The 27,780-nt window shown below is 43.3% G+C and overlaps 2 protein-coding genes and 1 long non-coding RNA gene across 5 annotated transcripts in view; 1 reads left to right on the top strand and 2 right to left on the bottom strand.

The window, feature by feature from the left end:
• SPECC1L (sperm antigen with calponin homology and coiled-coil domains 1 like) overlaps positions 1–10,556 on the bottom strand; it is a 64,969-nt gene extending 54,413 nt beyond the window's left edge. The window contains exon 1 of one of the 2 annotated variants that reach the window (XM_065692593.1): positions 10,480–10,556. The gene's annotated coding sequence lies outside the window, so the exon portion shown is untranslated. The remainder of the gene's footprint in view (positions 1–10,479) is intronic. The other variant, XM_065692594.1, reaches the window with a different exon arrangement.
• LOC136020932 (uncharacterized) lies at positions 10,135–19,514 on the top strand. 2 transcript variants are annotated; one of them, XR_010615579.1, is made up of 4 exons: positions 10,135–10,212; positions 13,412–13,683; positions 13,792–13,851; positions 19,171–19,514. It is a non-coding gene; the product is annotated as an uncharacterized LOC136020932 (long non-coding RNA). The 2 variants fall into 2 exon arrangements; XR_010615578.1 differs by lacking the exon at positions 10,135–10,212 and adding an exon at positions 10,945–11,230.
• The window catches only part of BCR (BCR activator of RhoGEF and GTPase), a 99,691-nt gene continuing 86,431 nt past the window's right edge, over positions 14,521–27,780 (bottom strand). Inside the window, exons 17-23 of the mRNA XM_065692591.1 lie at positions 26,954–27,013; positions 26,704–26,813; positions 25,753–25,892; positions 24,123–24,257; positions 23,466–23,571; positions 22,426–22,588; positions 14,521–21,721 (exon numbers count right to left, since the gene is read on the bottom strand). Coding sequence (XP_065548663.1) covers positions 21,632–21,721; positions 22,426–22,588; positions 23,466–23,571; positions 24,123–24,257; positions 25,753–25,892; positions 26,704–26,813; positions 26,954–27,013 — 804 coding nt within the window. The 3' untranslated portion in view covers positions 14,521–21,631. The remainder of the gene's footprint in view (positions 21,722–22,425; positions 22,589–23,465; positions 23,572–24,122; positions 24,258–25,752; positions 25,893–26,703; positions 26,814–26,953; positions 27,014–27,780) is intronic.

The raw sequence follows: 27,780 nt of genomic DNA, 5'->3' as shown, positions 1-27,780 counted from the left end.
TTCCTATGGCTCTAAGGTGAGTGAGGGTCAAGCACCTCAGAGGTGTTAGTCTTTTGCTTTTGGTTGAAAATATAAGGTATCAAAAGGTACTAAGCAGTTTTATCTATTTAAAAGTTGTGAATTATTACTAAAATTATAAATAATCTTCCAATTAACTTTTAGGAGTTCCAGAAAAATAGAAAAAACTGATCCCTCAAAACTGACTATACTGAGCATATTTGAAAAATCACATAGCCAAGTTACAGAGGAAAACAGAAATATTCATGTCTAAGAGCAATGGAGTTAATATACTTTCAGCCTCTATTTGTACAGGTTCTTTAGATTTGATGTATTTAGGCTGACAACATTAGCCAGGATAATAAGGGAATGACATTTTTAGGTCACTTACATAGTCCCAAAAGGTAGAACTGTGAAGAAAAGATTATGAAATACAGCCTCTTCAACCCCCTGTGAAACACAGATTCAGAATTTCCCCAAGTGGATATAAAACAAGCTACACAGGAAGAGACAGAGTTTTCTACATTTATAAGTTCAATAGCTCAAGCTTTCAGCCTGCTAGCTGCACAGGCACTACACCATGATGTCTCTTGCTCAATAGTTCCAAAAACATAATCCATTAACCACCAGATTCCACAAGCCCAAAGCAGTGTATTTGTTTTATTGCTCAAGATGAAGACACCAGTTTTAGTGACCTGAAAGTTAGCTGATGCTAGAGGGTTATTTAAGATACCAAGGATAACAGGAAACTGCATGGAACCACAGAAGAGACTAACTAGACAATAAAAACAGCAAATAAATGTATATAAATACAAAGCAATCTAACGCTCAGGGAAAAGCTTCGTATATAAATGTGCTCTCAACTCATCAACATTGTTCATCAAGACTTCAGTGTTTTGAGTCACAGCTTCATTAAACTATCAGATTTTATTCCAACAGTGTCTGGAATAAGGCAAAACACCCCAAATAACCAACAGCAAAGAAATTCCAGGAATTATTAAAGAAAGGAACAGGGAACAAATCATAAAATACATATATCTCACCCAAAAAATCAAATTTTTGCCCATCTACCCACAGCTCTCTCTCAGGTCTCTCCACCTGAAAAAAAAAAGATTCCCTATAGACCTGGCAGAGTTTCAGCAAGGGGCAAAAATAAGATCAAAGGTATACAATGCATAATAGCTCCCATGAGACATCTCACAGGGAATACAACGAAAGCCTATCAAATCTTGGAAGATACCGAGAAGGTAGACAGGGACTGGCTGTTAATTGTCTCTTCACTAAAAGACCAACAAATGAAGTTAGAGCCAGGTTCAAATTAAGAAAAAATGAGCCATATTTCTAATGAAGATTGAAAGAATGCTGTGGCTGCACAAAGCGTGCATGGAAGAGGAGATTGGACATGCACAAGGTATAGAAATTCCCGAATGGATGCTAAATAGCTGAGCACAAAGGACCCAGAAACCCCTCTGAGCCAAAAATAATTGCAGGGTGGGAAAGCAGGCAGAGCAGGAGGGAAGGCTTCGGGTTTGGGTTTTTTTCCTGAGGCATCTGTTCACATCCCAGTACCAGGTGGGATGGACCCCTGCACCAGCCAGGGCAGTGAGGAAAATATACAGATGTCAGTGATTTATGGATGCTGCAATTTTGGAACAACTGAAGCAGACAGTTATTTACAGAGGAAAGACTTCCCTATTACTTTCTATCTTAAAAATTCAAAAGGGTTTTTACAGTTTTCCATTACAAGTTGTGGAATTAACAACAATAGAAATTCTACCTTTTTAAGTTACATTTTCCATCCACTCTTTTCAAGCCACATTTGCTATTGCTACTTCTCTCTTAAACCGAGGGGAGGAAAGACCAGAGCTTTGGGCAAGAATTGGCTGTTATATACCTAAATTTCTCTACTCCTTCTTTGGAGAAAACTTCAGAGCTGCAACTGCTGTGAGCAATGTGTAACTGTTGCAATACTTAACATTCCAGACAAGTGACAGGAACATTTACAGAACTCCTAAACTTACAAACTGTGCTCTAAAAGCCTTTTCATAACAAAATTAAATAATGTAGTCTTGTTTTCAAGCTCATACTTTAAACAACTGCTATTTCAAACCACTGCTGAGGAAAGAAAAAACAACTGTTCACCAACTAAATCCAACTGATTCCTCTAGTATGGGGAATCTGTTCCACATGGAAGGGGAGCACGGCCCATAGCTCGGTCTCAGTACTTAATTTCTACATTGAGTGCACCTTCAGAAGTTTCTTGGTTTTTTCTTAATTACAGTTTAGTATACCAGAACAAAAAATCACCTTATTGGTATCCATCCTGAGCTGATTAAAAAATCTTCTAAGCAGGCTAAGTACCCTGTGGCATGCTCATTAACTATGCTGCTCATGCTATAGATGACACCTCCTGGGGTTCTGAAGAGATACGGAAAAAGTTAACTTCATGGTTACCCAATCTCTCTTGGTTGAGGCAACTGGTTGCAGGAATACTGATGTTAATTATTTTAATATTGATTACTTGTAGTATGATACAATGTTCCCGCTGGTGTTGCAAACGATCTATGATAAATTATGAAGATTGGAAAAGGAATGAAATTAAGCACCAAGTGGAAACGGGAAACTATTTCAAAAAGACTTCTGATGGTAACGGTAACATATAAAATGTTGCAAAAGAATTTGCAAAAGGACAGAAAAAGGGGGGAATTTGAGACAAGGGAGGAACAAAATCACAAAATGGAATATATAAACCTTTAGAATTAGTTTTAAGTAATGTTAAGTTTGATGGCTTTGTAACAGTAGCAATGGAAAATTACTGAGGTGCAGGATACATAGAGAAAAAACAGAGTACAGCTAGAGAACATACTGAGAATTCTCACACGAGATAAATCGTTATAGTTGACATAGCTTTAAGAAAAACAATCTAGAAGAACAGGACACAGGGATAAGGAGTACCTGGGAACGGCAGGTGTCCAGGATGGGCTACAGTTAAACTAACGGGTAAGTAGGAGGATAGGAGTCTCTGGTGCTAATGAACCAATTAAACTGGTATGAGCATCCACTGTGCATGCTTCAAAGGCTGCCAGAAGTGATGAAGATTGTTGGAAGAAGTAAACGACCCTCAGAGACCACCACCACAATTCTGTACGCATGCGGGGAACTTTCTGGAAAATTATTTAATAAATACGTAGCCTCATGAATATGTATGTATGCCCAGTGACTATAAAAGGACGGCTTGTGTGGCAGTTGGAGAGGCACATGTTAGGTGGAGCTATCCCCTGTGTCTCTCAGCGTCGCAATAAAGAATAACTGCTTGTCAACTTGAAAACTTTGTTGGCGAGTTTGTTCCCGGAGTTTTCCCCGAATCAATACCATCCATGTTACTATTAAGCAGGTTTTGTTTCATTGGTGTAGATAATACTCATAGTGAAAAAAAACCTTATATGTGAAGGCAGTCTGCGTGTCTCATACAGTGCAAGCTGACATAAACTTCAACCAGCAGAACACGGTAAAGGAAATAGAAGAGCAAATACAATATGTAGAATATTAATTATGATAAACATGAAAGGACACTAAAACCTGGTTTGGTTCGTCATTTTTCACCCCTTTTGGTAAACTTCACAGTTGTACCCAAATTTCATGCCATGCACTAACAGATGATGTAAAATATTCCTCTGTCCTGGATATTAATTACACTTTTTAGATTTTAGAGTTAGGCTCAAACAAACGTGGCAGAAATATCAGCCTCCTCTGTAAAACCCTTAGGTTAAAATTTCAACAAACCAGAACCAGCTCTTACTTTGGCACTGTAGGTTTTCTGGGGGGAAAAAAAAAGAACCACAATAAATTTCCCAGCTAAAGGACTAGCCAGCTTTAACTAGAAAAAGCAGATAGTCTAAAAAAATGATACTTGGTCTGTTAACCATTTAACTGAAAGTGTTGTTTATCATCATTCCAAGCATGTTCTAAAGTAACTGTTATTACAAAAATCAATAACCCTCCAATTACAAAGGTGTATTTAATGTCATATAAACGTAAGTATATACCATATTCCTTAATCAGATTCTCCTGCACACATGGAAATTTTCCTTGCACTGCCAGAGAAGTACTTTCAAAACCAGCAATGTACAATTTTAAGACCAGGAAATTTGTCAGAATACCACAAGAGGTGCACAACTAATACAACAGCTTCCTGTTTCAAACTGACTAGCTCAGTAGACATTTCAGTGTGATGTACTGTCTTTAGCACAGCTGTTCCCAAAAGTGTTGGCTAGAGTAGATTATCAGTGGTGACCTTTTCCCTTCTGCCCACTGAAGATGCTGCCAACTGAACTCTTGTATCAACAACTGCAGCAAAGGCTTCTGCTGCTGCATGAAGCTCCCAAGAAGACAAGCAGCAGTAGTTTAGCTCCCACCAGAAGAATGGGAGGTGAATGCATGCTCACTATGTCCACCTCACCACTGACCCAGTCCGGCAACATTCCTGAGGGCACTGCAACAAAAAAAAATAAGAGAACAGGAGAAGCATACAGAGATACATTCCCTGAGGACCATCCCAGCCCTCAGGTGCTTACAGCTCTGGGATTCCCAGCCCCAGAAAGACCATCCTGGTCACAGGTGATCCAAGGGAATGGCCTGGATGGGAATGGACCATCCAGAAGCCAGCCTTGCTAAGGCTGGAGGAGGGAAGTGCCTGCTGGGGATTGCTTAAGCTAGTAATGAAAATTATTTAATTGTACCCTGTCACCAAAAAAGGCTGTCCCACCCCTTCCTCAGACCTCTCCCTACTTTCAATTCTAGAGATCACAGCTTGGTTTTTGATGAGTTGATCTTTCAGTCAGATCAGTCCTGATCTGACTCACCCTAATTGCCAGATACTATGCAAAGGAAGCAGCGGGACCTAGAACTGGGAACAAGAAGGAAGGCTCATCCTTTCAGAGACAGTGTAGCCTCAAATTTGTTTTAATTCAGTCTCAGGCTATTGGAAATTCAGCAACAGCCCTGATTTAAATGAACCTCTCATTCCCACCTTACCATTTTCCAAGCCACACTATTCTGTAGAGACACATGGTATGAAAGGTGAGGCAACAGTGATGAACAGTGTCATTTTAAAGCAATCAACACAAGACAAAAAAAGGCACTGAGGGGTCTGAAGACTATCTATGGCTCTGACCCACATCTTCCTTCACCTCCAAGACCTACCAGCAGCGCACTCATTACTTAGTTTAAAATCCTTTAGGCTTGGCAGACAGAGAAGAGACAGAACTGCATGCAAATCTTTCCTAAATAACCTGGTATCAATCAGGGAGGAGCTACCCCAGTGTGGAAGCCCAAGGACATACATTTGAGTCATATAGGAAAAAAGTCCTCAGGACAGAGCCCTGGGCAACATGGTCTAGTGTGAGGCATCTCTGCCCATGGCAGGGGGGTTGGAACTGGATGATCTTGAGGTCTTTCCCAACCCAACCATTCTATGATTCTGTGACAGGATGGGGAGGTTCCCATTTGTGGCCACTTTTTTTTTCCTCCCCTGGCAAAAAGGGTAAGATACTGTTTCTCTTTCACATTTTTATTCTATGCCTTCTGGAAAAGAGTGAATCAGTAACCAGCTTATGGAGTACCTGTTACCGTGGACACTTTGGTTGTTGGAGCAATGCAGAACTCTACGTAAGACGCAGCCTGTGAAAGCATTAAAAGCCCAGAACCAGTACAGCATCCCTAAATGATGTGACTACTCATGTGCTGCTGTCGCCATGGAATGCCAAGTACCTAACACCTTAGCACTTGCCATTGTGAAACACTTCTACTGTATTTCTTTGATAAGCTCCTACACCTTCAGGTTTTGCGGTGAGCCTTTGATGTTTGGCTGAAGGCCTCAGAATGGCTTTCCCATTCCCACCAGAAAAATGTGTTCTTTCTACTCAGAAAGACAATACTGAAGTCTTTAGTTATTTTTCCCTCAAATATCCTGTACTTACAACACTAATCCATAAGTTATAGCCTTTATGAAATAGATATTATTTATTTTACAGGTATATATCAGAAACATTCTCAGAAAACTGCCAAGAAAATCTTATAATGCATATTGTTATCATTTTATATAGCAATTTTACTTTTGAATGTGAAACACAAGTAGACTGAAATCTCATGTGCAAACTTGGACTGATAATCTTTCAAGTGTTTCTAATATTTTTCCTGTAATTTAACTGTAAATCACAGTAACGTCTATCATAGCAAACAATCAAAACCTTTGGAGAAAAAAAACTTTTTCAAAGTCAGACTTCCAGGTTGAGGAAACCTGAAGGTCTATATTTTTGTATAGTTTTGTGTAAGGCTATTCAAAAAGAACAGCAACAATTGTGTGTGAAACGTTTATGGTAGCAAGTGTTAATTTTAACACCTTAATTCTTGAATAAAAGTTCTCAGTATAGCCAGACCCAGTGACATTGCCACATTTGAGGATGCATCTCATATTAACAAACCATAAGTCAAGAATAATTTGAGGACAACTTCCAGCAACTATACTTATTTAAGAAATTAATCTTTTTAAGAGACCATGTGATATAAGTGAGTACAGATAAATAGCGGCTGGGCATGCTTCTGTCACTTCTAGGAAGAAAAGATCTCTTCTGCCACAGAAAGAAGTAAAAGTAAAACTAGAGCTTCAAATGAGCAGAGTTACTCAGATTTGTGGTAGGAATTATGTCTATAAAGAGCAGTTTTAATTATTTCTTAATTTTTCTCCAGAAAAGTCCATATTTTTCAGGGAGTTGAAAGAAATATTTGCTTCTAACTATTTATAATGCTGGCTGGTTCTTAGGGAAAAGCAAACTGAAATAGACATAACCCTTATTTGCAAAGAAAGAAAGATTTTTCACTGCACATGACGCTACTTTGAATGCATACCCTTTATCACATCTCAGTGCCATTTAGCTCGCTAAACAAAAGAAACTTTAAGCTCAGTACAACTTGGCAACACAGTTAAAATTAAAATTAAAAAAATCCTATGATTAAACAGAGAAAGTCAAGCTCTAATGGGCCATTTTTATAACTTGCCTGTGTCAGTTAAGACTTGTCAATATGAAGACTGCCAACATTTTAGCGATGAAGAGTGAAACGTTCTGTTGAAGGAGCCTCTCTAGCACCAACCCTCACAGAGCAAGGAAATTCTGCAGCCAAAGTTTTGAGAAGTCTTCATCTGCCAAAACCACCGTGTGCTTTTAATTAAGAACATATACAGAAATGGACTAAGAAGAACATGAAGTTTCAAGGAGTGTTCAGAATGCCAGCCTCTTGGTCAAGCTTTCCACCCACTCCCTAAAAGTGTATCCCACAGGAAATCATTATTCACTGCATGTACCTGCGCAGAACACGTATCCTACAATGGCCAAATGACCAAAGTCGAGGAAATGTTTTTAGCATCAGAAAAATACTGATACTTTCAGGCTGATGTCATCAAATACAACACTTGAGTACTTCCATATTACCATTATTCTTTTTAAATACTGGATGTTAGATGCCTCGTTTATTTTCCTGACTAAAACTGCATATATAACAGTTAGTTACAGGCAATCATTCGCTTGGCTTCATTCTGGCAAAAACTGAAGATCATGCAAGACTCTTCCTTCGCAGACATCAAACCAAGTCCTTAGTAAAAATTAGTTACTCTCTCTTGGAATCTTGCTTAAGTGACTTTACAACCCTTTAATACGTAACAAATGGCTAGTTCTAAATTAAAATCTTTTTCTTTTTGTACTGACAACTTTCAGATCGATCCCCTTTAAAAAGTCTCCTTCTACCCAACTTCACAACTGGTTCTTGTGCTACCCTTCTCTGCAATTTGGGAAGCTACTAGTTCTGCCACTTTTTTGCAACAGTGTCAGTTCTTTGCAAAATTAAGGAATCCTAAGACATTTTACTTACAAAGATGAAGATCAAAAATTGTAGTGTCTTTACAGTAAAGAAAAAAATCCTCCTTCCCAAAGAAAATAATGCATGTGCCTGTGAAAACTCTAATGATGAATTATTTATATGTTAAAAGATAGTATCCTATGATGATTTGCAGGCTGCATTAAACTGTTAAGTGGCTTCTGTGATCATTTCAGTTGGAAAAAGCTCAAAGGAAACAAGTAATATGTTCCTTGTGACTAGTCACTTAAGGCTACGATTAAGAATATAATTCAGCTTTAACACCCATTTTCCCTTTTTCAGTATAAAGACTAAAAATATGATCAAACGGGGTGATTTCTGAAGCCAGGAAGTAAAAGCATAACATTTCTTACGCTGTTTTTCCCACTGAGCAATAGAGACAGTCACATTAATAGCATTATACACTTCTAAAACTGGATCCTAGTTGGCAAGACAGGCTCCACCATCGCAAGATCAAGGCAAGAAAAAAAGAACTTATGAAGTACATTAGTGAAAGATCTCTTAGGAATTTCTATCACATGCCTCTACCTTCTGAGTGTATTTTCCTCTTTCATACTAACAATAAAGCAAAAACAGCACAAACATGCTTCCCTTCACCAAGTTACTCAGAAGCATATATTTATTCATACCTAAGGAGGTAACTGTACACCACCTCATCTATTTTGTACAATGAAATCTTTGCAGCACAAAAATAACTATTCCAACATGCACATAGACAGAAACTTCTAAAACTCGTTGGCCTTTCCTCAAGCCTGATGCAGAAGACGCCTTTGGTAGCATGCCTAGAAGGCCACAGAGATCACACTGCCTTAGAACATGGAGGGAAAAGGAAAATACCACAGAGCTGGTAAGCTGCAAAACACAGTAAAATCGCAGTCCATGAACACTGGAAATCCTGCACAGAGGTTTGCCCACTGTGATGTTCCACCATCACCGAATTTTAATAAAGCAGTCTTTTAAACTGCTAAAGAGAGTACAGAGATCTTTATCAATGATCACACCAAAACTCATGCCAATAAAGAGTTCTTTCAGTTGAGCATACAATAACTGGGAAATGTGGACTGCAGTACTAATCTAGATGGCACTGTATCTGACAGAAATGCTACAATAAATCAAAGAGATTTGATATGTTTTGTTCTCTGCAATTATGTATTGTATTCAGTAAAGAAAGAAAAACAGACAGAGGTCTTCAGACATGCTGAAACATCTGAAAAACCAAGTTTCCTTTTCTGTAATTTCACATAGCCTACCAGCCTAGAATCTGATCTTCCCATCAACTGAAAGTTAAATGGCAGTGTTACAAGATACAGGAGACTACTCCAATCTCAGTCTGTTTACAATGATCCGCTCTTTTCACTTTTGTTAGCAACTACCCAACAACGACCAGCTAGGCTGGAGGGAGCAGGAGAAGCTGCGCTTCGGAGCTACCACAGAACTACACTGTGACCCACAGAGAGTTAAAAGCAGCCACTGGCTTTAGTTTGTCTACATTTCAGCAGCCAAAGTTCATACCACTAATTAAGCAGGAAGCAGCAACAGATTCATGTTTGCTTTTGGGGTGAGCACAGCTTGCACAGACTACGTCCTTCAACACAACCTGTGGCTCTTCAGAACACTTTTCACCCAGTGGAACCATTTACAAGCCGTATTTTCTGCTATGAGACAGCTGTGTTTTCCAGATCCCGGCAAAGGCAGACACTCCATGCAATCACACAGAGTGAGATGCTGTTGTGGAGAGGAGCGTGCAGTTTGCTGAGCATCAGCATTGCACTGTTCTTCTCTCTGAGGACACCGAGCATTGAAGACCCTTAGAGCAGGCTGATGACTCTGATTCTAGCCCAGGTCACATAAGGCTTACAAGAAGGAATACTGTGAAGTAGAGAAAGCAGGCACAAAACTGGAGCTTATACATCTTTCAGCTACGAAAATACAGAAAAACGGCACTCCAGACAAACATGAGACCAAAATCAGGACAAAGGCCCTCCCCATCACACCAAAACCTAGCCACAGGGCATTGAAGTGCAAGCAATCCACCCTTCCCTTCAGAAAGCTTCCACACGCACCACCGCCACCCCTCTCCACAGAAACAAGCCCACAGCGTGAAACATGATTTCACCGAGGGACGCAAAGGGAAGCTTGCCCCGAAGCCCTCCGTTAACCCCACGGCTCCCCCGGGGCGGCTCTGTCCGGCAGCGCCTCAGGGACAGCCACAAAATGGGTGACCGGGACGACGCGGGAGCTCAGCCAGCGACGGCAGGGCGGAGGACGCGGCCGCGGGGAGCTGAGGTAACTGCGGCGGGAGCGGGGCGGCTGTCACCGCCGGGCTCGGCTGAAGGGTGACAGCGCGGCCGGCGGCCCCTCGGGGCACACGGAGCGCGGGGGGCGGCGGCCGTCAGGCACAGGGCGAACCCGGGAGGCGCGGGAGGGGGCTGCCCACGGCGGTGAGGCGCTGCGGCCGGCGGCAGCCCGGGACACGGGCCTCGCCGCGGCCTCCGCGGGTGACCGCTCAGCGGGCGGGGGTCGCGGCTGAGCTCGCCGGCGCTCGGCGCTTACCGGGCAGCCGCCTCCTTCCCGCTTCTTCGCGGCGCGGCCCGTGGGTGGGGGACGGGACCGGGACGGGACCGGGACGGGACCGGGACGGGTCAGGCCGGGCTGGGCCGCGCCGCGAGCTCCGCCGGCGGCAGGGGGAGGGGGCGCGGAGGGGCGCGCGGGGAGCAGGGACCCCTCCGCCCGCCTCCGCCCCGCCCCTCGCGGGCAGTGCCGCCGCACTGCGCATGCGCCGAGCCGCGCGCAGGCCAACCCGGCGCCCAAGGCGGGGGGAGCCCGCGCGGGTATTGGCGGAGCATGCGCCGTCGCGCACGCCCCTCCCCGCGCACGCAGCCCCGCCCGCAGCGGGGCGGGGTTTGGCTGAGGCGGCTCGCGCCGCTCCGCCGCGCACCGCAGGGCGAGGGGCGGCCCCGGGGGCACGGAGCGGAGCGGAGCGGAGCGGGCCGGGCCGGGCCGGGGGCTGGTTGCGGGTAACGGGGCGCTGCCTGCGGGGATGGCGCCGGGGAACTGCTGGCGAGCGGGCGCGGGGGCGCTGCCCGCCCTGGCTGCGGCCGCGACCCGGGGCTGCGCTGCCCCTCGGCTGAGGCGGGCCCGGCGCAAGGCTCGGGTGTCGCTGTGGTAAAAAAAAGATCATTTAATTTGGGAGGTTTTGGTGTGTTTTGGGTTTTTTTTCCCTGGAATAAAGCCGTCGGTTTGAAGCTGCAAGGAAGCCTTGAGGAGGGAACCCGCGGGTGTGCGATGAAGCCCCAGAGTGGAGGTGCGGCGGTGGCGGCCTCGCGTCACCGTTACAGCCAGGGCCCGGCCAGGCCGCCCGGTGCGGCTCTGAGCGCTGGGCACGGCCCTGCCTGCCGAGGTGGGGGCGGAGGGGCTGTGCCCTACGCTGCGATGTTAGATGAATTACGGGTTTCCATCCGGGCAAGAAGCAAAGGTTTGAGTGCTGCGGACAATAGCTTTGCTTGCAAGAATTTCGTGCGAACATAGGTTTTCGGACTTCCAGCTCCTGAGAGACTGCACTAACCTGGGTTTTGTAGTGCAGCGTGTGACTTGTCACGTATAACAAGCGACTGCAATTAATAAACCCAAATGATAGTGTTGGTGCTTTAGTGGGACGTATAGCAGAGTCTGTATTTACAAGCATTGGCTAGAAAGTGCTATGAACGCAGTAACTGAGACCAAGTCATTAGGCCTCCGCTGAAATAACTTTGCTTTTTAGCATGACTATGGTTTAGCCCCTAAATGTGAATGCTGGCTAGACAGGGTGCCCCTCTGAGGATGGGAACCTGACTTTCTGGTGAGGCATGATAAACAATGCATTAGAATTAGGACCTGTAGATGTCTTGCGTCTGCTTCTGTAAATTGGTTCTAAGCAGGGACATCTCTAATAGTAAGATATGATAACAATTTCAGCAAAGAACTAGGCACATAGCTTGCAGGTATTAGCAACTGAAAGCTGAAAGGTAACTTTCAGACTGTCATTGTAGCCCTAACCCAAGTGTGCAGTAGGATAAGAGGGCTACAGTTACACAACTTACCCAATTGTATCTGTGGATGCTTTAGAGAAAATTATATCAAGATGAGAATGTAAAGTATAAAAATCCCTGAAATTTACTGTGCTTTAGAGATGTGTATGGAGGTTTGAACCCCCATGTGCTCCCGGTGCCAGTGAAGGTCTGTGCTTTACTTACAGTGCGTACTGTGATTTCTTTAAATCAAAGAAAAGGTGCTTACTTGATATTCCTGTGAGAGTTTCCTCATGAGGGTTTCTGTTTAGCTCAGGGTTAAAGCCCCTGTCCCAACAACAGTTCAACTGTTCCATTGAAAGAAACACCTCTGTAAGATTGCATCACAGCCTCTCCCTGAGGTACTTTTGCTCCTAGAATTCATAGGCCTGCAGATTGTGAGGGCAAGTCTGATTTACAGCCCCATTGTGATCTTGGGTAAAATTTGCTAATTGTTAATCAAAGTAAATGACATGTAGGTTTCATCAGAATCCCCTTTAAAACTGAGGATGTTTGTCCTTGGTTCAGCCTTACCGGCTGGGCTTAAACCATGACAATGTTACAATGCAGTTTGGTTTACATTGAGGGGAAAATTTCCTATTTATGTGTCTTATAAAGTCAATTCAAGCACACGGTGTACCAGTTTGACATTGAAAGGCTAATTTTATACTTGAGTAATATGTCTGGTGTTTGTTTCCAAACAGTACAATGTCATTCCACTGTTTTCTGATCCATGATAGATTCAACATAATGTTCTTCTGTGTATCTACCTTTAGATTGATTTTAAAGTTATTTATCAGTAAAATTGTGGCATTTCAGTGACAATCAGCAGCATTACGCTGTACTAAGGATGTGGAAATGTCTGCTTTGGTTTTGTACAGTGTATTTCTCACCATAGCCCACAAAGGGGCTCTGCTTTCTCTTCTTTAGCAGGAAATAGAATGGGTTTCGTTCAGCTAGTGAATGAATGAATAAGCTGCTAGCTGGCAGTGCATATGGCTGGTTCAGGAACTTAAAGGTCCCTAAAAAACCCTGCTTAAACCTGCAGCATTATATCCTGTAATGTGTGCAAGAGCGGTCTACTAGGAAAAAAATCTCGTTGTTGTTATGTTCAGGATTAGATTGCCCGAGAGGATGATCCGGGAGAATCTCCGTAATTGGAGGCTTCTAACAAAGAGCAGATGAATGTCTCCAGATTCGAACAGGTACAGCTGATCCTGTCTCAGACTGACAGCTGTATCCTGCAGGGCTTCTGGGTGAGCAGCTGCCTCCGGGCTGCTTGTCTGAGCCTCGGGAAGCAGTGTGAGAGCTGCCTGGAAAATGAAAGGCAGCTGCTCCGGTGTAGGAGTTTGCACAGAGCATCCATGGTTATTATGCACTCATACATTCTTTCTCATCCTGCTCCAGCCTTAAGTTTCATTTGTTCCTTCTCATTACAGGGAAGTAGTGTACTGAAACTGTGTACCAGCTGAACTTGATTCATTTCAAGCCCATGGCTGTGTTGCTCACCCAGCGTCTTCAGATGGGGGAAAGCAGCTAGGAGAAATGGCTGAGAAGTGGCAGACCTGGTAGCAGTGAAGGAATTGAACAGTGAAGGGGTTGATGCAGTAGGAACGTGGCTGTGTGAGCGGAACACATGGCATACAACATCGCAGCTTCCAAGCTCATTCAGGGATGTCCTGATACCGTTCCATGTGATCGCACTACAAAGGTATGCTTTGTAATGGAGTGAGAACAATTCTGGAGACTTCTACATTGATGCCATCTGAAAACTATTGAAACTATCTGAAAACTTCTGAAGCTATTGCATATTTTACAGCTACACCACTGGCAGGAAGTATTCGTGTTAGTCATTGATCTTCTTTTCCCAGTTCAGGTGGTAAGCATGATAATTTCTTTTTCTTAATCGGCATCTCATTTCAGTGTAGTTTTGAACATAGTTTATTCAGCTAAATTTTTCTCTACTATGGGTATCACCATTGAGACAAGTCATCTTTGTGATCCACACTGAATGAAAATCAGCTAGAAAGCTTCCAAGCAGGTATCTTTATTATAGAGAGGTTTATATATTATATAGAGTTGGACTATATCAAAACATAAATGTACTTTAATTACATTAATAATTTAAATATTTGATTTAAATAAAGCACCAAGAGAACTTGATTTAAATGACTGATTCAGTTTCCACACCAATTCCTACAAACCCCACTAATTTCATGCAATGTTTGAAGAACCTAGAGGACAGAGCTGACTTCTTAGCAAATACGTTAACTACAGCTGAAGTGCTCTGCACACAAAGCTAGAGTTTACAAGGTTTGAGATGGTTTGCATTGTGAAGCAATACTGCTACAAAGGGATTAATACAGATTGAAAATGGACTGGTTTGCTCAGCTGCATCTGTACCTTACATGTGAACTATTTCCTCACATTATAGCTGGTTTTGTTTAATTCTGTACTAACCTCTAGAGTGTAAGTGATGCAGCTTTTACCTTATCAAACATGTAGGCCCAGGTTTTAGTTAAAGAAGACCAACAGAACCTGACAAACATAGATACAGGAGATTTTATTTAACATTGTGTACAAAGAAAGGCTACAAATGCCTTAGACTTTTTTTTTTTTTCCCAAATACAGTTTTTGGATCCCTTTTTTATACCACTTTTCTCAGAAAAAGAAGAAAACATCCAGAATGACAGTTCCCCCCCCCCACCCCCCCTTCTCTTTTTCTTCTCTCTTTGGGCCTAAACTGAGAGATGTTTAGCAGTACAGTTTCAACACCTTTCAGTATTAAACTGTTCTTAGATTTTCTTCTCCAAAACCAGAGCACTTTTAGATACTGAAGCAATAGCAACAGCAGTATAAAATATCAAAACCTGACTCCCTAACATGGTAGTGTTAAAACAGTGCCAACAGTATTAACTCTGATGAAACCCAAAGTTATCCAAACAGTACATCTTCTACACCTGATAATTTAGCACTAATCATATAATTTAATTGTATTTATATTTAAATAAATAGTCGTAACTCCTTTCCTTGGAATTCTTCACAGATTATAAACACTTGCAATACTAGAGATAAGAATAAACTACACAACTTACAGAGGCAAGAGAAGGCTTTGTTTTATTTCTTTTGCTGGACAGACACAGAAAGGACATTTCACAGTGTCCTGCTGAGATATATAATTTTTAAGTTCACTTTCATTGCGGTGCTTCTCAGTCATCCAACACAATTCCTTACCCTCTTTTGCTGCCTCGGTAATGACTTTTGGTACCGATATCCCAGCTCCTGAAACATCTGTCCCTGTGTACCCAAGTTTTATCCAGGATTCTGCAGGTTTTGCAGAATAACTTAACTGTGAAGCCCCAAACAAGATTTTTCTGAAGCTTTGAGAAGCAGTAAATAAGGGATTAGAAGAGGCTGTTGGGAAGAAACGGGAAGAAATGTCCTTTAGCTATGGCAGCTTTTACATTACCATCTATATTTCATATAGATGCAAGATGTAAAAGAGATGAATCAGTTTTCAGCTATTTGCATAATCCCTAGTTAGTGTAGTCCTAATTTCTCCCAAAATAGCACTGAAATGGAGGAAATCTGAGCTACTTTCAGACTGGCATTCAGTTAGGCACAGCAAGAAGGAACTGGATGAGTTTTTTCCTCTAACTGCCTTCTGGACGTCACTCAAACTGCCCCAGGAGTGATGTGAGCACCTAAGGACCAAGGCCATTGCTCACTGGTCAGCTCTGCCTGTTGTGATTCTTGTTTTGGGTCGTCTGCAGAAAGCTGCTGTATTCTTTCAGGCAGGAAGCCGCTCTGTACATGAGCCTGCCCTTTTGTACACCCACAGGGATATAAAATGGCCTTGCCATATGAGTCATTCTGCAGATTAGAGAAATGGTGCATCTGCACAATGTCTTTGGTTCTCAGAACATCTTGTCACTGGGGAAAAAGGCTGCAACAGCCACACAAACAAAAGCTCTAATGGAAAATGAGGAGTTTTCTCCATTTTTGACAAGAGGATTTGAACATGACTGCAGCAGAGCAAATACAGCCTTGGGGACTCAAGCGTATTAATTCCCAAATATGTTTGCACAGGTGTAATTAATAGAATCTTATTTAAAACAGGAATATATGAGCCCAGAGCTTTAGCAATACCTGGTCCATTCTGTACCGTAATACTGGAAATACTTCAGTTATCTTCAGGGACAGCTCTGCTACAGACTGAACCCCCCCTGCGTGGTAGTTTTTACAGTGCAGAATGACATGGAGTGATTTCTGTTGGAAAAGGAGGGGTCTTTCTCACTGCAAGGTGAAACATGGCAGTAAGGAAATAAATAATGGAAAATGCTTGCACCGGTTCACCTGTGTGTTTCTGCAAGGATCTCCAGCAATTCCACACAGAATCAACAGGGGAGGCAAACGAGGTCATTTAATAGTTTTCTAATTCATGGCAATAGCATTTATGTATTTGTGTGACCTAGAAGGCCTAAACTAGAGATATAAGCAAGGTAGGAGGAGAATCTAATTTACACTCAGGTTTGCTTTGGTCCTACTGTTTCAAGCCACCTCATCATTACAGCATATGGTGGCCTTTTTGCAGGCCAGAAACAGACTTTTACCTTAAAAACCAACCTACCTTTCTGTTTCTGTTAGCTTTTTTTGTTCTCTGCAGTGGTGTTTTACCCATGGTAATATACAGACTCTAATGCTTCTCTCTATTGCCACAGGGGTGTGGGGAAATGTAGAGAGCAAGTGATAAGCATTGCATTCTTAGCATAGAACTGTGGATTTTCAATTGCAAGCAAGAGGGACCGCAGCACAGAACTGGGAGGCTACAGTAACTAAATTCCGGTGTTCCTAAATTAACGTTTATTTACTGGCAAGACAGCTGTTGCTCCCAGTTACCTGGGGAATAAGCCTTCTTCCAGAACTTGGAATGAGATCTTCTTTCTAGTCCCAGACAATATGATCTGAGTGATTTCTAATTATGCTTCTCTTTTGTATTACTTCACTCCCTAAAACCCTGTTAAGGAATAATCATTAAGTGCTTCCTTTAGGGCTTCTGTTGCTTTTAAGGGCAATGCATATATTTAATTCTATTCAAGGAGAAAATCCATAGCATACATATGAATGTTCTTTTCATTCCACTTCAGAACGGGGAGTCGCTAATACTGATCTACCTACAGCTCCAGTATCTCAGTCGCACACAGCCTGTGTTAAAGGAAGTGAATGCTATCATAGCTGTCCTATGACAATGTTAGCAAAGCTTACAGAGAAAGATGTACCCAGACCACGAATTTATGAGGGCATAAACACGAATGCCCTTAGAAACTTAGAAACTGCCCTTTCAGATTTTTCTTCTTCAAGGAACTGAAGCAAAAAACCCCTTACACGCAGCATGAACATATTTATTTGTGGCTTGCTACTACACGTCCACATCTTCTTGAACTGAAGGAAAAAGAGAAAGGGCAGCAGTTTTTTCTTAAAACTTCTCTCATTCCTGAGAGTCCCACATCTGAAGATGTTATCCCAGGAGATGACCAAGCACTGAAACCAAGGGGTTAACCAGTGAGGAATCAGAGAAGGCTGGGTTTTGCCATCAGATTTTAACCATTCGTAAAAGCCGTGTTGGTCAATTTACATTTTATACATACTTGAAAGAATGGCACATTAAGGTGAATGAACACATTGCGATACCTTCCAGTGTTACAGGTGTGACAGATTTGGAGATCCACATATGCTTTAAAGAACAGTACATTTGTTTAAATAAACTCATAGAAAACTAACATAAACAACCGTAAAACGGACTTCTAAACAGGTAAAATGCATGAAGTGTAAAAATACTGCATCTCCCATAAACATACTCTGTGGTTCCACCACCTTGTGGCCAACAAAAAAGTTGCAGTTTTGCCTCAAAACGGTGCCGGCCGATTGCCTCGTCAAAGTAACTGAGGGTCAGAATGGAGGCAGGCAGCGGGCATGAGCAACTACAGTCACTGCGCTGCCCTAGTGTGCCCTTAGCTGATCCACTGAAAAATAGCAGCATTAAAATACAGCCTGAAAAAGCCCAGCTGCTGCCTCCGCTTGTTAAAATTGTGCAAGAATAAAGAACACCAGCAGCATCTTAATGGATGTGTTTCAATTTGGTTTCAGACGCTCCCCTCCTATACAAAGCACACCCAAACACAAAACTGAAACCAATCTAATAAATTATTTCTTGTCCAACTCTGAAAATTCTTCCCATAATTTGCTTTACTTTGTTAAATTTTACCTAAACTCTTCTGTGTTAAAAAAAAAAAAACCCAAAAAAACCAACAAAACCCCACCATTCTAACTTTAAAATAGCTTTTAAATGCCAGGAAACTGATGCTTTTCCCTCTCCTTGACCTGCAGATACACAGAGCATCCTCATCACCCCAATTTCTTAAGTTCAAGTTCTGACATTTCAGATTTCTGTTACTGAAAGTTACGATTTTAGGAAGGTCTCTCCAATACACAAGAAACAGAACATAAACTCCCAGTGCCCATGTAAAGGGTAATTTGTTTGCTAGTTTGCTCTTATGTTGTTTATATTGTACCTTTGTGATATAGGAAATGGAAGAGTTAGGTTTTCTGACAGAGCTTGCAAGGGAATAGATCAGAGTAGAAATCAGAAGGCCTTCTCTGAAGCCAAGTTTTGCAATTCCCTTTTTGTTTAAGTATGATAAGGCTTATTAAAAACATAAAGTATAAAAAAAACCCCAAACCCCAACCAACATCTTTTGGAAATCCTTGTGGAAACATAAGGCTATTTGAAAAAACTTAATTGCAAAAGTAAAGGAAATTCAAGAAATCAATTCTCGTTATTTCCAATCAGTCCATGATTTCATCATCAGCAATAGGATGCGCTACCTTCTCCAGCCCAAAATTACCAGCTTTGGGGAAAACATATTCATACTTAACAGAAATAATTAACGGGTTAAGTTAAATTAACCTTTTCCCTGATCCACATGCCTGCATGTTAGATAGTGTTACAGTAGAACTGAGCATTGTAATGAGAGACTAAAAGCAACAACCTGTAACAGTAACCAAAGCAAAAGCCATTTTCTCATGGTTACATACAATAGATCAGTAATTCAATATTAAAATTAACTTCCTATATAAATAAAAATAAACACGTTGGGCAAAAGTAAATTGGCACAGTCATTATGGTATTGCTTTCCAGTTTCAACACTGCAAAGAGCAGCCACGGATTCCAAACACCAAAAGGAAAAGGCCTTCACCAACCACCTGCTGCAGTTGGGGTTTTTCTCCTTTCAAGTGAAGTCATCAGCAGCGCTGCTGCCTCCAAGATCCCAAACAACAGCTTGGAAGAGGTAGGGGTGCAGCTGGCAGGACACGGATTGCTATGGAACTGCTATGTGACGATGAGAACAAATACAGAAAACCAAACCCAGAGCGTGTGGTTTACTGCATGACTGTTCTCAAGTCAATGGTTTTCAGGATTGTAACTAATTTTTACCTTCAAAAAGGCAAATAATAATAAAAATCAAAATCTTAAGCCTTCAAGTTTCCTTGCCTTCATTCCCTCCCTTCCCCAAAAAGCACCTCCTACTATAGACACTTTCTCTGGTTTACAGGTTTGGAAGTTGGAATGTAGTGGAAATACACACAAGAGAGAAGGAATTTCTAGTTGTACATTACACTACAAAAAGGTTTTCTCCCAGACCTAGGGATGGAGGGATACTAAGCAATAGTAAATTCCTATAAGAATCCTTACAAAGCATGCAAAATACTGATATACTCACAAAATTGAACTTTATAATTCTTCCTTTTCGAATTTGCAACTTCACAGTACAATGATTTCTAATACGCAGCCGTCAGAATTCCAGTGACTACAGAATCATTTCCCTTTTTTATTTTTTCTTTCCATTTGTTTGAAAGATTCCTTTGATTTTTTTTTTGTTGAGAGGTTGCAGATCACCCATCAGAAAATGGGAAATTCACGTAACAGGGGTTCCTTTCTTTGTTATACTTCCCCGCAGATGATGTTGACATCCTAACTCTACCAATCTTTCCAAACCCATCCCCTCCCTCCCCTTCTCATGCCCATTCCTTCCCTTGTCTTCCAGCTGTACTGTTCTCCTCCCCAGGATGATGATGGACAGATGCCACTAAATGGATGCTGCAGAGCTGGGTAGCGAGTGAAGGGCTTGGGGTAGTTCATGCAAATGGAGTCGCTCCCACCCCCCAGGGTGTTCAGCTCAGCTGCTTCACAGCCAGAATGCTCTGCTCTGCACAGCAGCAGTTGGACTGTCCTGTGCTCCCTGGACAAAGCTGCCCTGGACCCCTGTGCGACCACAGTGGCTTTAACCGCTGTAAGCAGGGAAACACAACGGCGGTGTTTGGCTTGACCTGCACTGCTGTGTGTAGCTCCATTGGTATCTCTTCACTGCTCTTATTTAAAACAGGGTTGGAATTGCTGGAGAATACACAATGCATGCTGCTTGCTGGATTGTCCCTAAAGTACATTCTGGCATGTTTCATCAAAGTGGAGCAATCAGAAAAAGACTCTTGTAGAAGCAATGTACAAAGCCTCCAAAAATTCAAGTATCAAAAAAAAAAAAAAACAAACCCCCCAAAAAAGATGTTCTGAGAAAAGTCTGAAGTAAGCAGCCAGCCAAACTGATAGCCACAGGTTAGTTTGTCCACAAAGCCTTCAATTCCTTTTGCAGTGATCTTTTCTTTGGAGTGTTGGGAATTAGCAGCCTTCCCAAGTAATTTTCATGAAGTTTGGTGGGGCCTAAGGAATTTAGCAATCCTGCCTGGATAACATTGCCCCTGCTCTTATATGCAAACAGACAACAGAATCACTGACTCATCCTCCCTGCCTGCTCAATTTGCTGTGTTATTTATAATGTAACATCATTAGGTCTGGCTCCCTTAACCCAAGACCCATCAGAAGTGCAGCCTGGGCAAGAGCAGGGCATCTCCCTCCCTAGAGCTGTGGAAACATTTGCAAGGAAAGGGGTGAGCAAGACAAAAATAAACTAAACTAAACCCCAAACCCCACACAAACCAACAGCTCGAGTTGTACACAAACCTGTTTAATTGCTTTAGAACCCTGGTCAGATCAAGACTTCAGTTTCCGAGGAGGGAATCTCAGATCCCAGACCCTTCCCTTCTCCTCTCCTCTTGCAAAGCAACACTATTTTTGTGGCCTAGAACAGTACTTTATAAACAGCAGTTAGTAAAGACACAGTTGTGATAGATTCTTTAACTCCCCCTCACCCAAAAAGGGGTCTCCTATCAAGTGGTCCAGTAGAAATCTTGAAGTTTCTTTTTGATAAATTAAATCCATAAAATGAGGAATACCTTCTGTCACATTCCCAACAAGAACAACAGCCACTCTGTGGTGCATTTGTTCAAGTGTCTATTGCTCCTCCTAGTGGAGATGCCGCACAGCTCCATCTCCAGTTCAGTTCTGGTCCTATCAATGCAGAGCGGAGGCTTTTCTCCCTCTTCAGCTTGTCACTGGTTAACAAACAGCAGAAGCGCCGAGGGCTGCAGTTCCCCAGGGCAGGAACAGGCCAGCAATGTCTGAAGAAACATCAGTTGTCTTTTTCTCAGGTGTGGCAGGTTTATGCCAAAAGCAGTTTTTTGTGTCCTGTTGGTACTGCAGGCACCTACACCTCTGTGGAAAAGAGAATGCTTTGCCTCTTGCTGTCTGGGGTAGGGATAGTCTCTAGCTGCAGGAAGTACAGAAGAACTTGAACCTGAAAGAGAAAGAGCTCATCAGAAAGCCCTGTTAGCTCATTCTTATCCTGGCTACTGGATAGCTGGCAGACACACCTACAGCTCTCTACCCAGGAACACCCTGCAGTTATGTATTTGTTTTAATACAGTGTACAATACCAGCAGGAATATTCAAACCCACAGAGCTTCAGAGAGTCTCCTTTCAGGAGTGTATCCAGTGTGTAAAAATGGTGTTGGTGTTCCAGTGTACTCTAAAAATCTGAGCTATAATTTGCCATTACTCAGTCAAGAACATACAAAATGCCCTTGACCAGGGAACAGCCTCTCTGCACCACCTTCAGAAGGCAGCAGTAGCCAAAGAAATCTGAATTTAGCAAAGAATTTTCTCGTGCATCAGTGAAAGAGGTTTAAGTGTTGAGGAGCATCATGGAAAACCACTGATGGCCTTTAACCCCACGCTGTCAATGTGGTCCTGTGAGGCAGCACTTGAAAACCCTTACCACGGACAAACACACTGGATGTGCCTCCTGACTTTGTTCCATGAAAGCTGTGTTGGTACAGATGCGAATGGAACTGTCTCAAGAAACACTGTTCTACAAACAGTCTAAAAGCCTGTGCAGGGGTGAAAGTGTTTGTGGTCCTCAAAATGCCCAGGCCTTGCCAGAGGACTGCAGTTCCCCAGGTCCTGCCTGCACAAGATGCAGTAGCACATTGAGGACTTTACCTGGGACATGACTTCTAGTGACCAACTATCCGTCATTGTGATGGGCTGGGTGGGGTTGGCAGGGATTTTACTGTCCTTCTCTGAAGGTCTGAGCAGTGTTGGTCCAAAGACAGTTGCAAGATTATGCAGGGACATCTTGTTAATGCTTTCCCTCTCAGCAACTCTGGGAGAAGAAACAACGAAAAAGGCAAGACTTATAAATACCCACATTTGGAAGTGTCCTTAAGGAAGAAACCGTATTTATTCCTGTTGTAAAACGTTTTAGATACGTTCAGTCAACCACGCTCAGGAATAAAGGAATGTTTCTCGTCCCAGTTTTATAAATGAGAAACTGAGGCACAAAGGTTAGAAGGTTTACCTAAGGGCAGAAAAGTCTGCAGCAGAACCACAAGTAAAACACAGATTTCCTGGATCTTAGTCCAGGCCCTCAGTCACAAATCATCTCTCATCTCTCAGTGACAGTTGCTGGTATGTACAAGTTACATATGTCAGTTAGCACACTGCAGGAGCTGAGCAAGCTTCTTACATTAATATCACCATACGGAAATAGTTTTTCACAGTTACAACCATATTACAAAGATCTAGACGAGAGCAGAAGGACCAATCTAAGCAGGGAACTGACAAGTCCAGAGAGCAGAAGTGCTGGAGTTTTCAAAAGTACATCCTGTTCAATTGCAGACCCCTCGAGACAGGGCTTACAAGTCCTTAAACATGGCCAAAGCTTTGTGAGTTATACTAAAACCTTTCCTCATCTCTGTATCTAGATGCAGGTGCAGTTTTGCAGTGATATTGCAGCATTTGCACTAGATAAGCCCAGGGACTTTCGTTACCATTTTCCTCCAGTTCTAATCCTTTTCAACGTAAGTAAAGACAGAGTTCAGGATTTAGTGCCTAAGTGAGCATGAGAAAACACCTATCTGATAAGCATTCACAGTAGATCAGCAAATGCTTCTTCCTTTGTGTGATTCAGCATGAGCTCAAGGAAGAAGCTCCTCTTCTCAAAATAATGATGATTTACACATAAAGTATCCACATATTACCTTTTTAAATGGTCCAAAAGGAAAAGGAATGTCACAAGGTTGGGCTCTGGAAGCGATAACAACAGATTCAACATACAGCTTTCCTTTGCAACAGGGTCCGAAAGTGCTGCAGGACAGAAAAGCACAAAACATCACCATGAGTGGGAGTTTGACCACATCGCTTCCCAAACCAGCAAATACAGAAGGTATAATGGGCTGTAATTGCATCATAGGCTGGAAGGTCAGAGTTGCACATCAGTACCCCACAGGAGCTCTTTGTTTCAGAGACGCAGAGAGAATCCTTTCCTCTCAAGCAGTTCAAGTGCTTTCACATTTACCACCCTACGATGTTTTTACCCAGACAAGGTATAACCCCACCCCAAGAGGGCTTCCCTGAGTGGGGGACATGGTGTGCAAACCCTCTACAAGCAGGGTCTCATTCTATTCTGAACCCACCTGCAGAAACCTGCACGTTTTCAGCTTACAAGACAGCGCAGCAACTGCCTGTATTCAAGCTCACAGGAGGATGATGCCGTTCCAACGCTCACTTCTGAGCTCCATTTCACTTCCCTAACAGCTTGTTCCAGGCTTCTGTCCAATGCTATAAATATGGGGGTTTAAGAGCAGCCTCGTACAGAAGAGTTTTGGTTATTGGGAGTTATTTCTGCTACTACCTACCAATGCCCTCCGCGAAGTTGGGGTACAGCTCATCTGTGAAGAGGGGTTCAGGCAGCTCCCGGAAGTACAGTTTCAAGGTGCCTGCAATGGCATTAACATCCATCTCGCTCATCATCACTGACACGTCTTTGTTATCTGGAAGAGGGAAGAGGGGAAGCAGGGTAAAGAAGCTGCTTGCCTTGCGTTCCTCCTTTTCTGGCTTTGGCCCTCTTTGTTTACCCTCTGTCTTTGCCCAAACAGCTGAGAGTTTTCCTGTTTATGTTTCTCCAGACTTAATGAGCTACTTCTGACAACTGAGCAGCACTGCACAAATGACTGCAAACAGTTCATACTTTACATCGAGCAGAGGGAACCTCACACCACCCAGGGTTAGTTACACTGTGCCAGCAACCTCAGCCTGATCTGGAACTAGCCCCACTTCACTGTATTTACATGCATTTCAACTTCTGTTATTCCAGTTCCCTGCCTTTAACAGCTTAGAAGAAGAGATTTTGGGGCTGTCTGACTCCCCACCAAGTGCAGCCAAAGTGCACAGGCAGTTCAGGGTACTGTTTTGTTCTGTTACTCACATTTCAGTTCTGTGGCTAGTAAGAACAACAAAACCACCCCCCTTCCCTAAAACAAACAGACCAACCCACGGAGGCAGCGCTGGTTTCACGAAGCTCAGTGTAAACCGGCATCTATTATGAATGAAAAAGGTTGTCTTTCAAAATGGGAACCCTTTCTTGCACTAGTGAAGGTTCAGCTCAGGAATCAATGGGGTTTGTAGCTTAGGGGGACTGAAAACAAAATACAAGAGGCAAGAAATTTCACAAAGTAAAGGAAGAAAAAGTGCAGGGAGGGTGAATTGAGGCACTGGGCACAGGCCTCATGGCTGCCCAGATCAAAGAGAGCTCAAATGCAGCTTGAGCAGTCCTTGGACTGTCCTGTGGAGGCTGGAAGTAGGGCAGGACTTCACTTTTCGTACCTCAGTGATCTGGAGGCATTTCCTCTGCCTGATCTTGGACGCATGTTGGGACATACAGGCCATTCTTTTAAACACAGCTCCAGCAAGGAGCCCTTTTATGCTCAAGATCAAAGAAAGCTTTACAGAGCTTGGTCAAAACTATCTGATTTGACAATCTGCAGACATCAATCTGGAGTTAAGAGGACTCGGGAGCCCTGGCAGCCCAACTCCAGTTTCACAAACCCTCTTCCTGGGTAATGTTCCTTGGAACATCTTTCTTTTTGGCTGGCTTCCTTCCATAAAACATTCTTAGTTTCAAGGGCTTTTATTAACTTGGAGACCTCACAGCTCTGAGGAAATTATGACTTCTGGTTCCTGCCACTTCCCCTGAGGAAGGTGTCTGCCATTTACACAGATCTGGCAAGGCAGGCAAAGCCACCATTCCGTGTCTGTTGGGAAGAACAACAAATGTGTTATCTACCATAGGGACCCACTCCGTTGTACACCTTGTATCTGTAGTGAAGAGCATTAACAAAACATGCAGCCAGGGGTAAAACGATTCTCCTTGTACTAGAGAATCTCTACCTCTGAATGCTTCTTGGGGAACAGAAGACTAAAACCAGCATCGCCACCTGACAGGGAGCTCACGCAACGCAAAGGAGAGCATCAGACACAAATACTTACTGACATCAAAGGCGGCTTTCAGAGCTTGGATGTCGGTTGCCACCCCAGAGACACGGTAGATGCCCACCTCCTCCATCCCTCGCCGCTCTATCTCCTCCACACACTGGCGAACTATGTAAGGCACCTTCGATCTCTCTCTCCTTAAGAGAGCCAAACAGAAGAGTTCAGTGCAGCCCATGCCCTCCCTTGCCTGTCACCCCAGCCAGGCCAGCTAACATCACCCCACCAGCTTGTTGTGCAAACTTTGTCTGGAAAATGGGGTGGGAGAAAGGCTGAGAGGCAATCCAGACTGAGCTGAAACACTCCTTTTAAAACTGGAGGGGCTTTTCTGACTGTCTCAGCCTGGCTTTGGCTGTTCTACAGCTTCCCTGAGTGCTTGAGCTTCTGGCCAAGTCCCAGAGCCCCAAAAGCTTGTGACTCTGCTCAGGTAATTACAGGATTCCCAAGCAGTCCTTGGATACATAGCAACACTGGTGCTTTCAAATCAATGCAATTCCATAGGGAGGAAATACCACACTTCCCAAACTGGGTAACAGAACAAAAAGGTTTCTTTTGGCAAACGGTTCATGACAAAGGATCAGGGGTTAAAATAATACAACAGGATCCAAAGAACTTCAACATTTCTGGTTACGGAAACACCACTGTTTGGTGGCTCTGGAAATCTGTGACCAAGTTGGTTAACTACAAAGTAAAGGGGCAAGGGGTACATCTGGAACTCAGGAAAGTGATATGCTGTAAGTAAACACACTGGGTTTCAAAGCCTGGGCTCACACTAGTTTTTCCCTTGCAAAAAATGAACCTCAGAGGATGCAGAGCATCTCCTTTTCGCAGCCACAGCCTTCTATGCTCCTGGCCTGTGGAGCAGGCTGGGCTGACCAACCCCTCAGTGCAAGCCCCTGGCCAAGTGGATGCCTGGTAACTTATAGGGAGAAACACAACCCATCAGCTCACTTGGTGACAATAGCTATCTTGACCCCAAAAACCCCAGTCTGCTTCCGGGATGGCATCCTCTTCAGGCTAAACTCCCGACTGGTGAACTTCACTGACAGCTTCACTTCAACCTGGACAGAAGAGAAACGAGAAAGAGAACAGCTGCTACTTCTCAAACGTTTTATTTTCTTTTTAATATGCTGCAATGAAGAGCAAGGAATTAAAGCACGAGAGTTACAGAAGCAGTGCTAACTTCTGCTTGCATACTTACTCCATTCATGGAGATGACCGTGCGTTGCCAGTCTTTGTCCTGCAACACCTGTGGGTCCAGCTGAAAAACATGGAAGTGATGCATGAGCTAGAGTCAGACTTCAGGGAAATCAGTGAGCCTGGAAGGGCTGTGTCAGGATGTGACAGAGGAGAAATGGAGAAAATGGGACCAGAAATCATGGAAAGTAGTCCTCCTTCAGCTACCCATTCCTATTCATTCCTGAGCATGGAGGCAGGAGGTACACCTGGCCCTGCTATTACAAGAATTCGTGAAACAAAAATGAGTCCTGAGGCAAAGCCCTGATCTCCCATTTTCAGCTTTGCCTGATCTCTTCTGAGTGGACAGCGAGGCTGGGGAGCAGCTGACCAGTACTCAGACACCCCCCAACAACACCAATACTGCCTGGGAGAGCCCAGACACATCTGAACGTGTGAAGAGTGGCACTCAGCTCAAGCTAGACTGGGAGAAGAGGTAAGAGAGCTGTGTGCATGGGGACTCCTCTCAGCGATCAGAACCAGCCAAAGCAAGCAGTCTTTGGTGCCTCCTGGGATGGTTTTTAACACTTGGCTATTAAACACTAAAACACAGTAAGACCAGGAGGAGACAACTGCAGTAGACTCCATGTTCTGAGTTTACTGTCATCAGCAAACAAAATACACTCAGAAACTAGAGTCACTTCTGCAGCCCAGCTCCTTCCTTGCAGCGCCCCATGCAGAAGCAGAGCTCTCTGACAGACAGAGGTAGACGTTGACACAATGGCAACTGCAGTATATCTGGGGAGATCTTAGATGCAATCATGCTCTTTCAGCTCATCAACAAACCAGCCC

This window comes from Lathamus discolor, chromosome 12 (assembly GCF_037157495.1).
Source record: "Lathamus discolor isolate bLatDis1 chromosome 12, bLatDis1.hap1, whole genome shotgun sequence".
NCBI lineage: Eukaryota > Metazoa > Chordata > Aves > Psittaciformes > Psittacidae > Lathamus > Lathamus discolor.
Note: the sequence above shows the minus strand (reverse complement) of the source record. Positions and strands in the feature narration are given on the sequence as shown.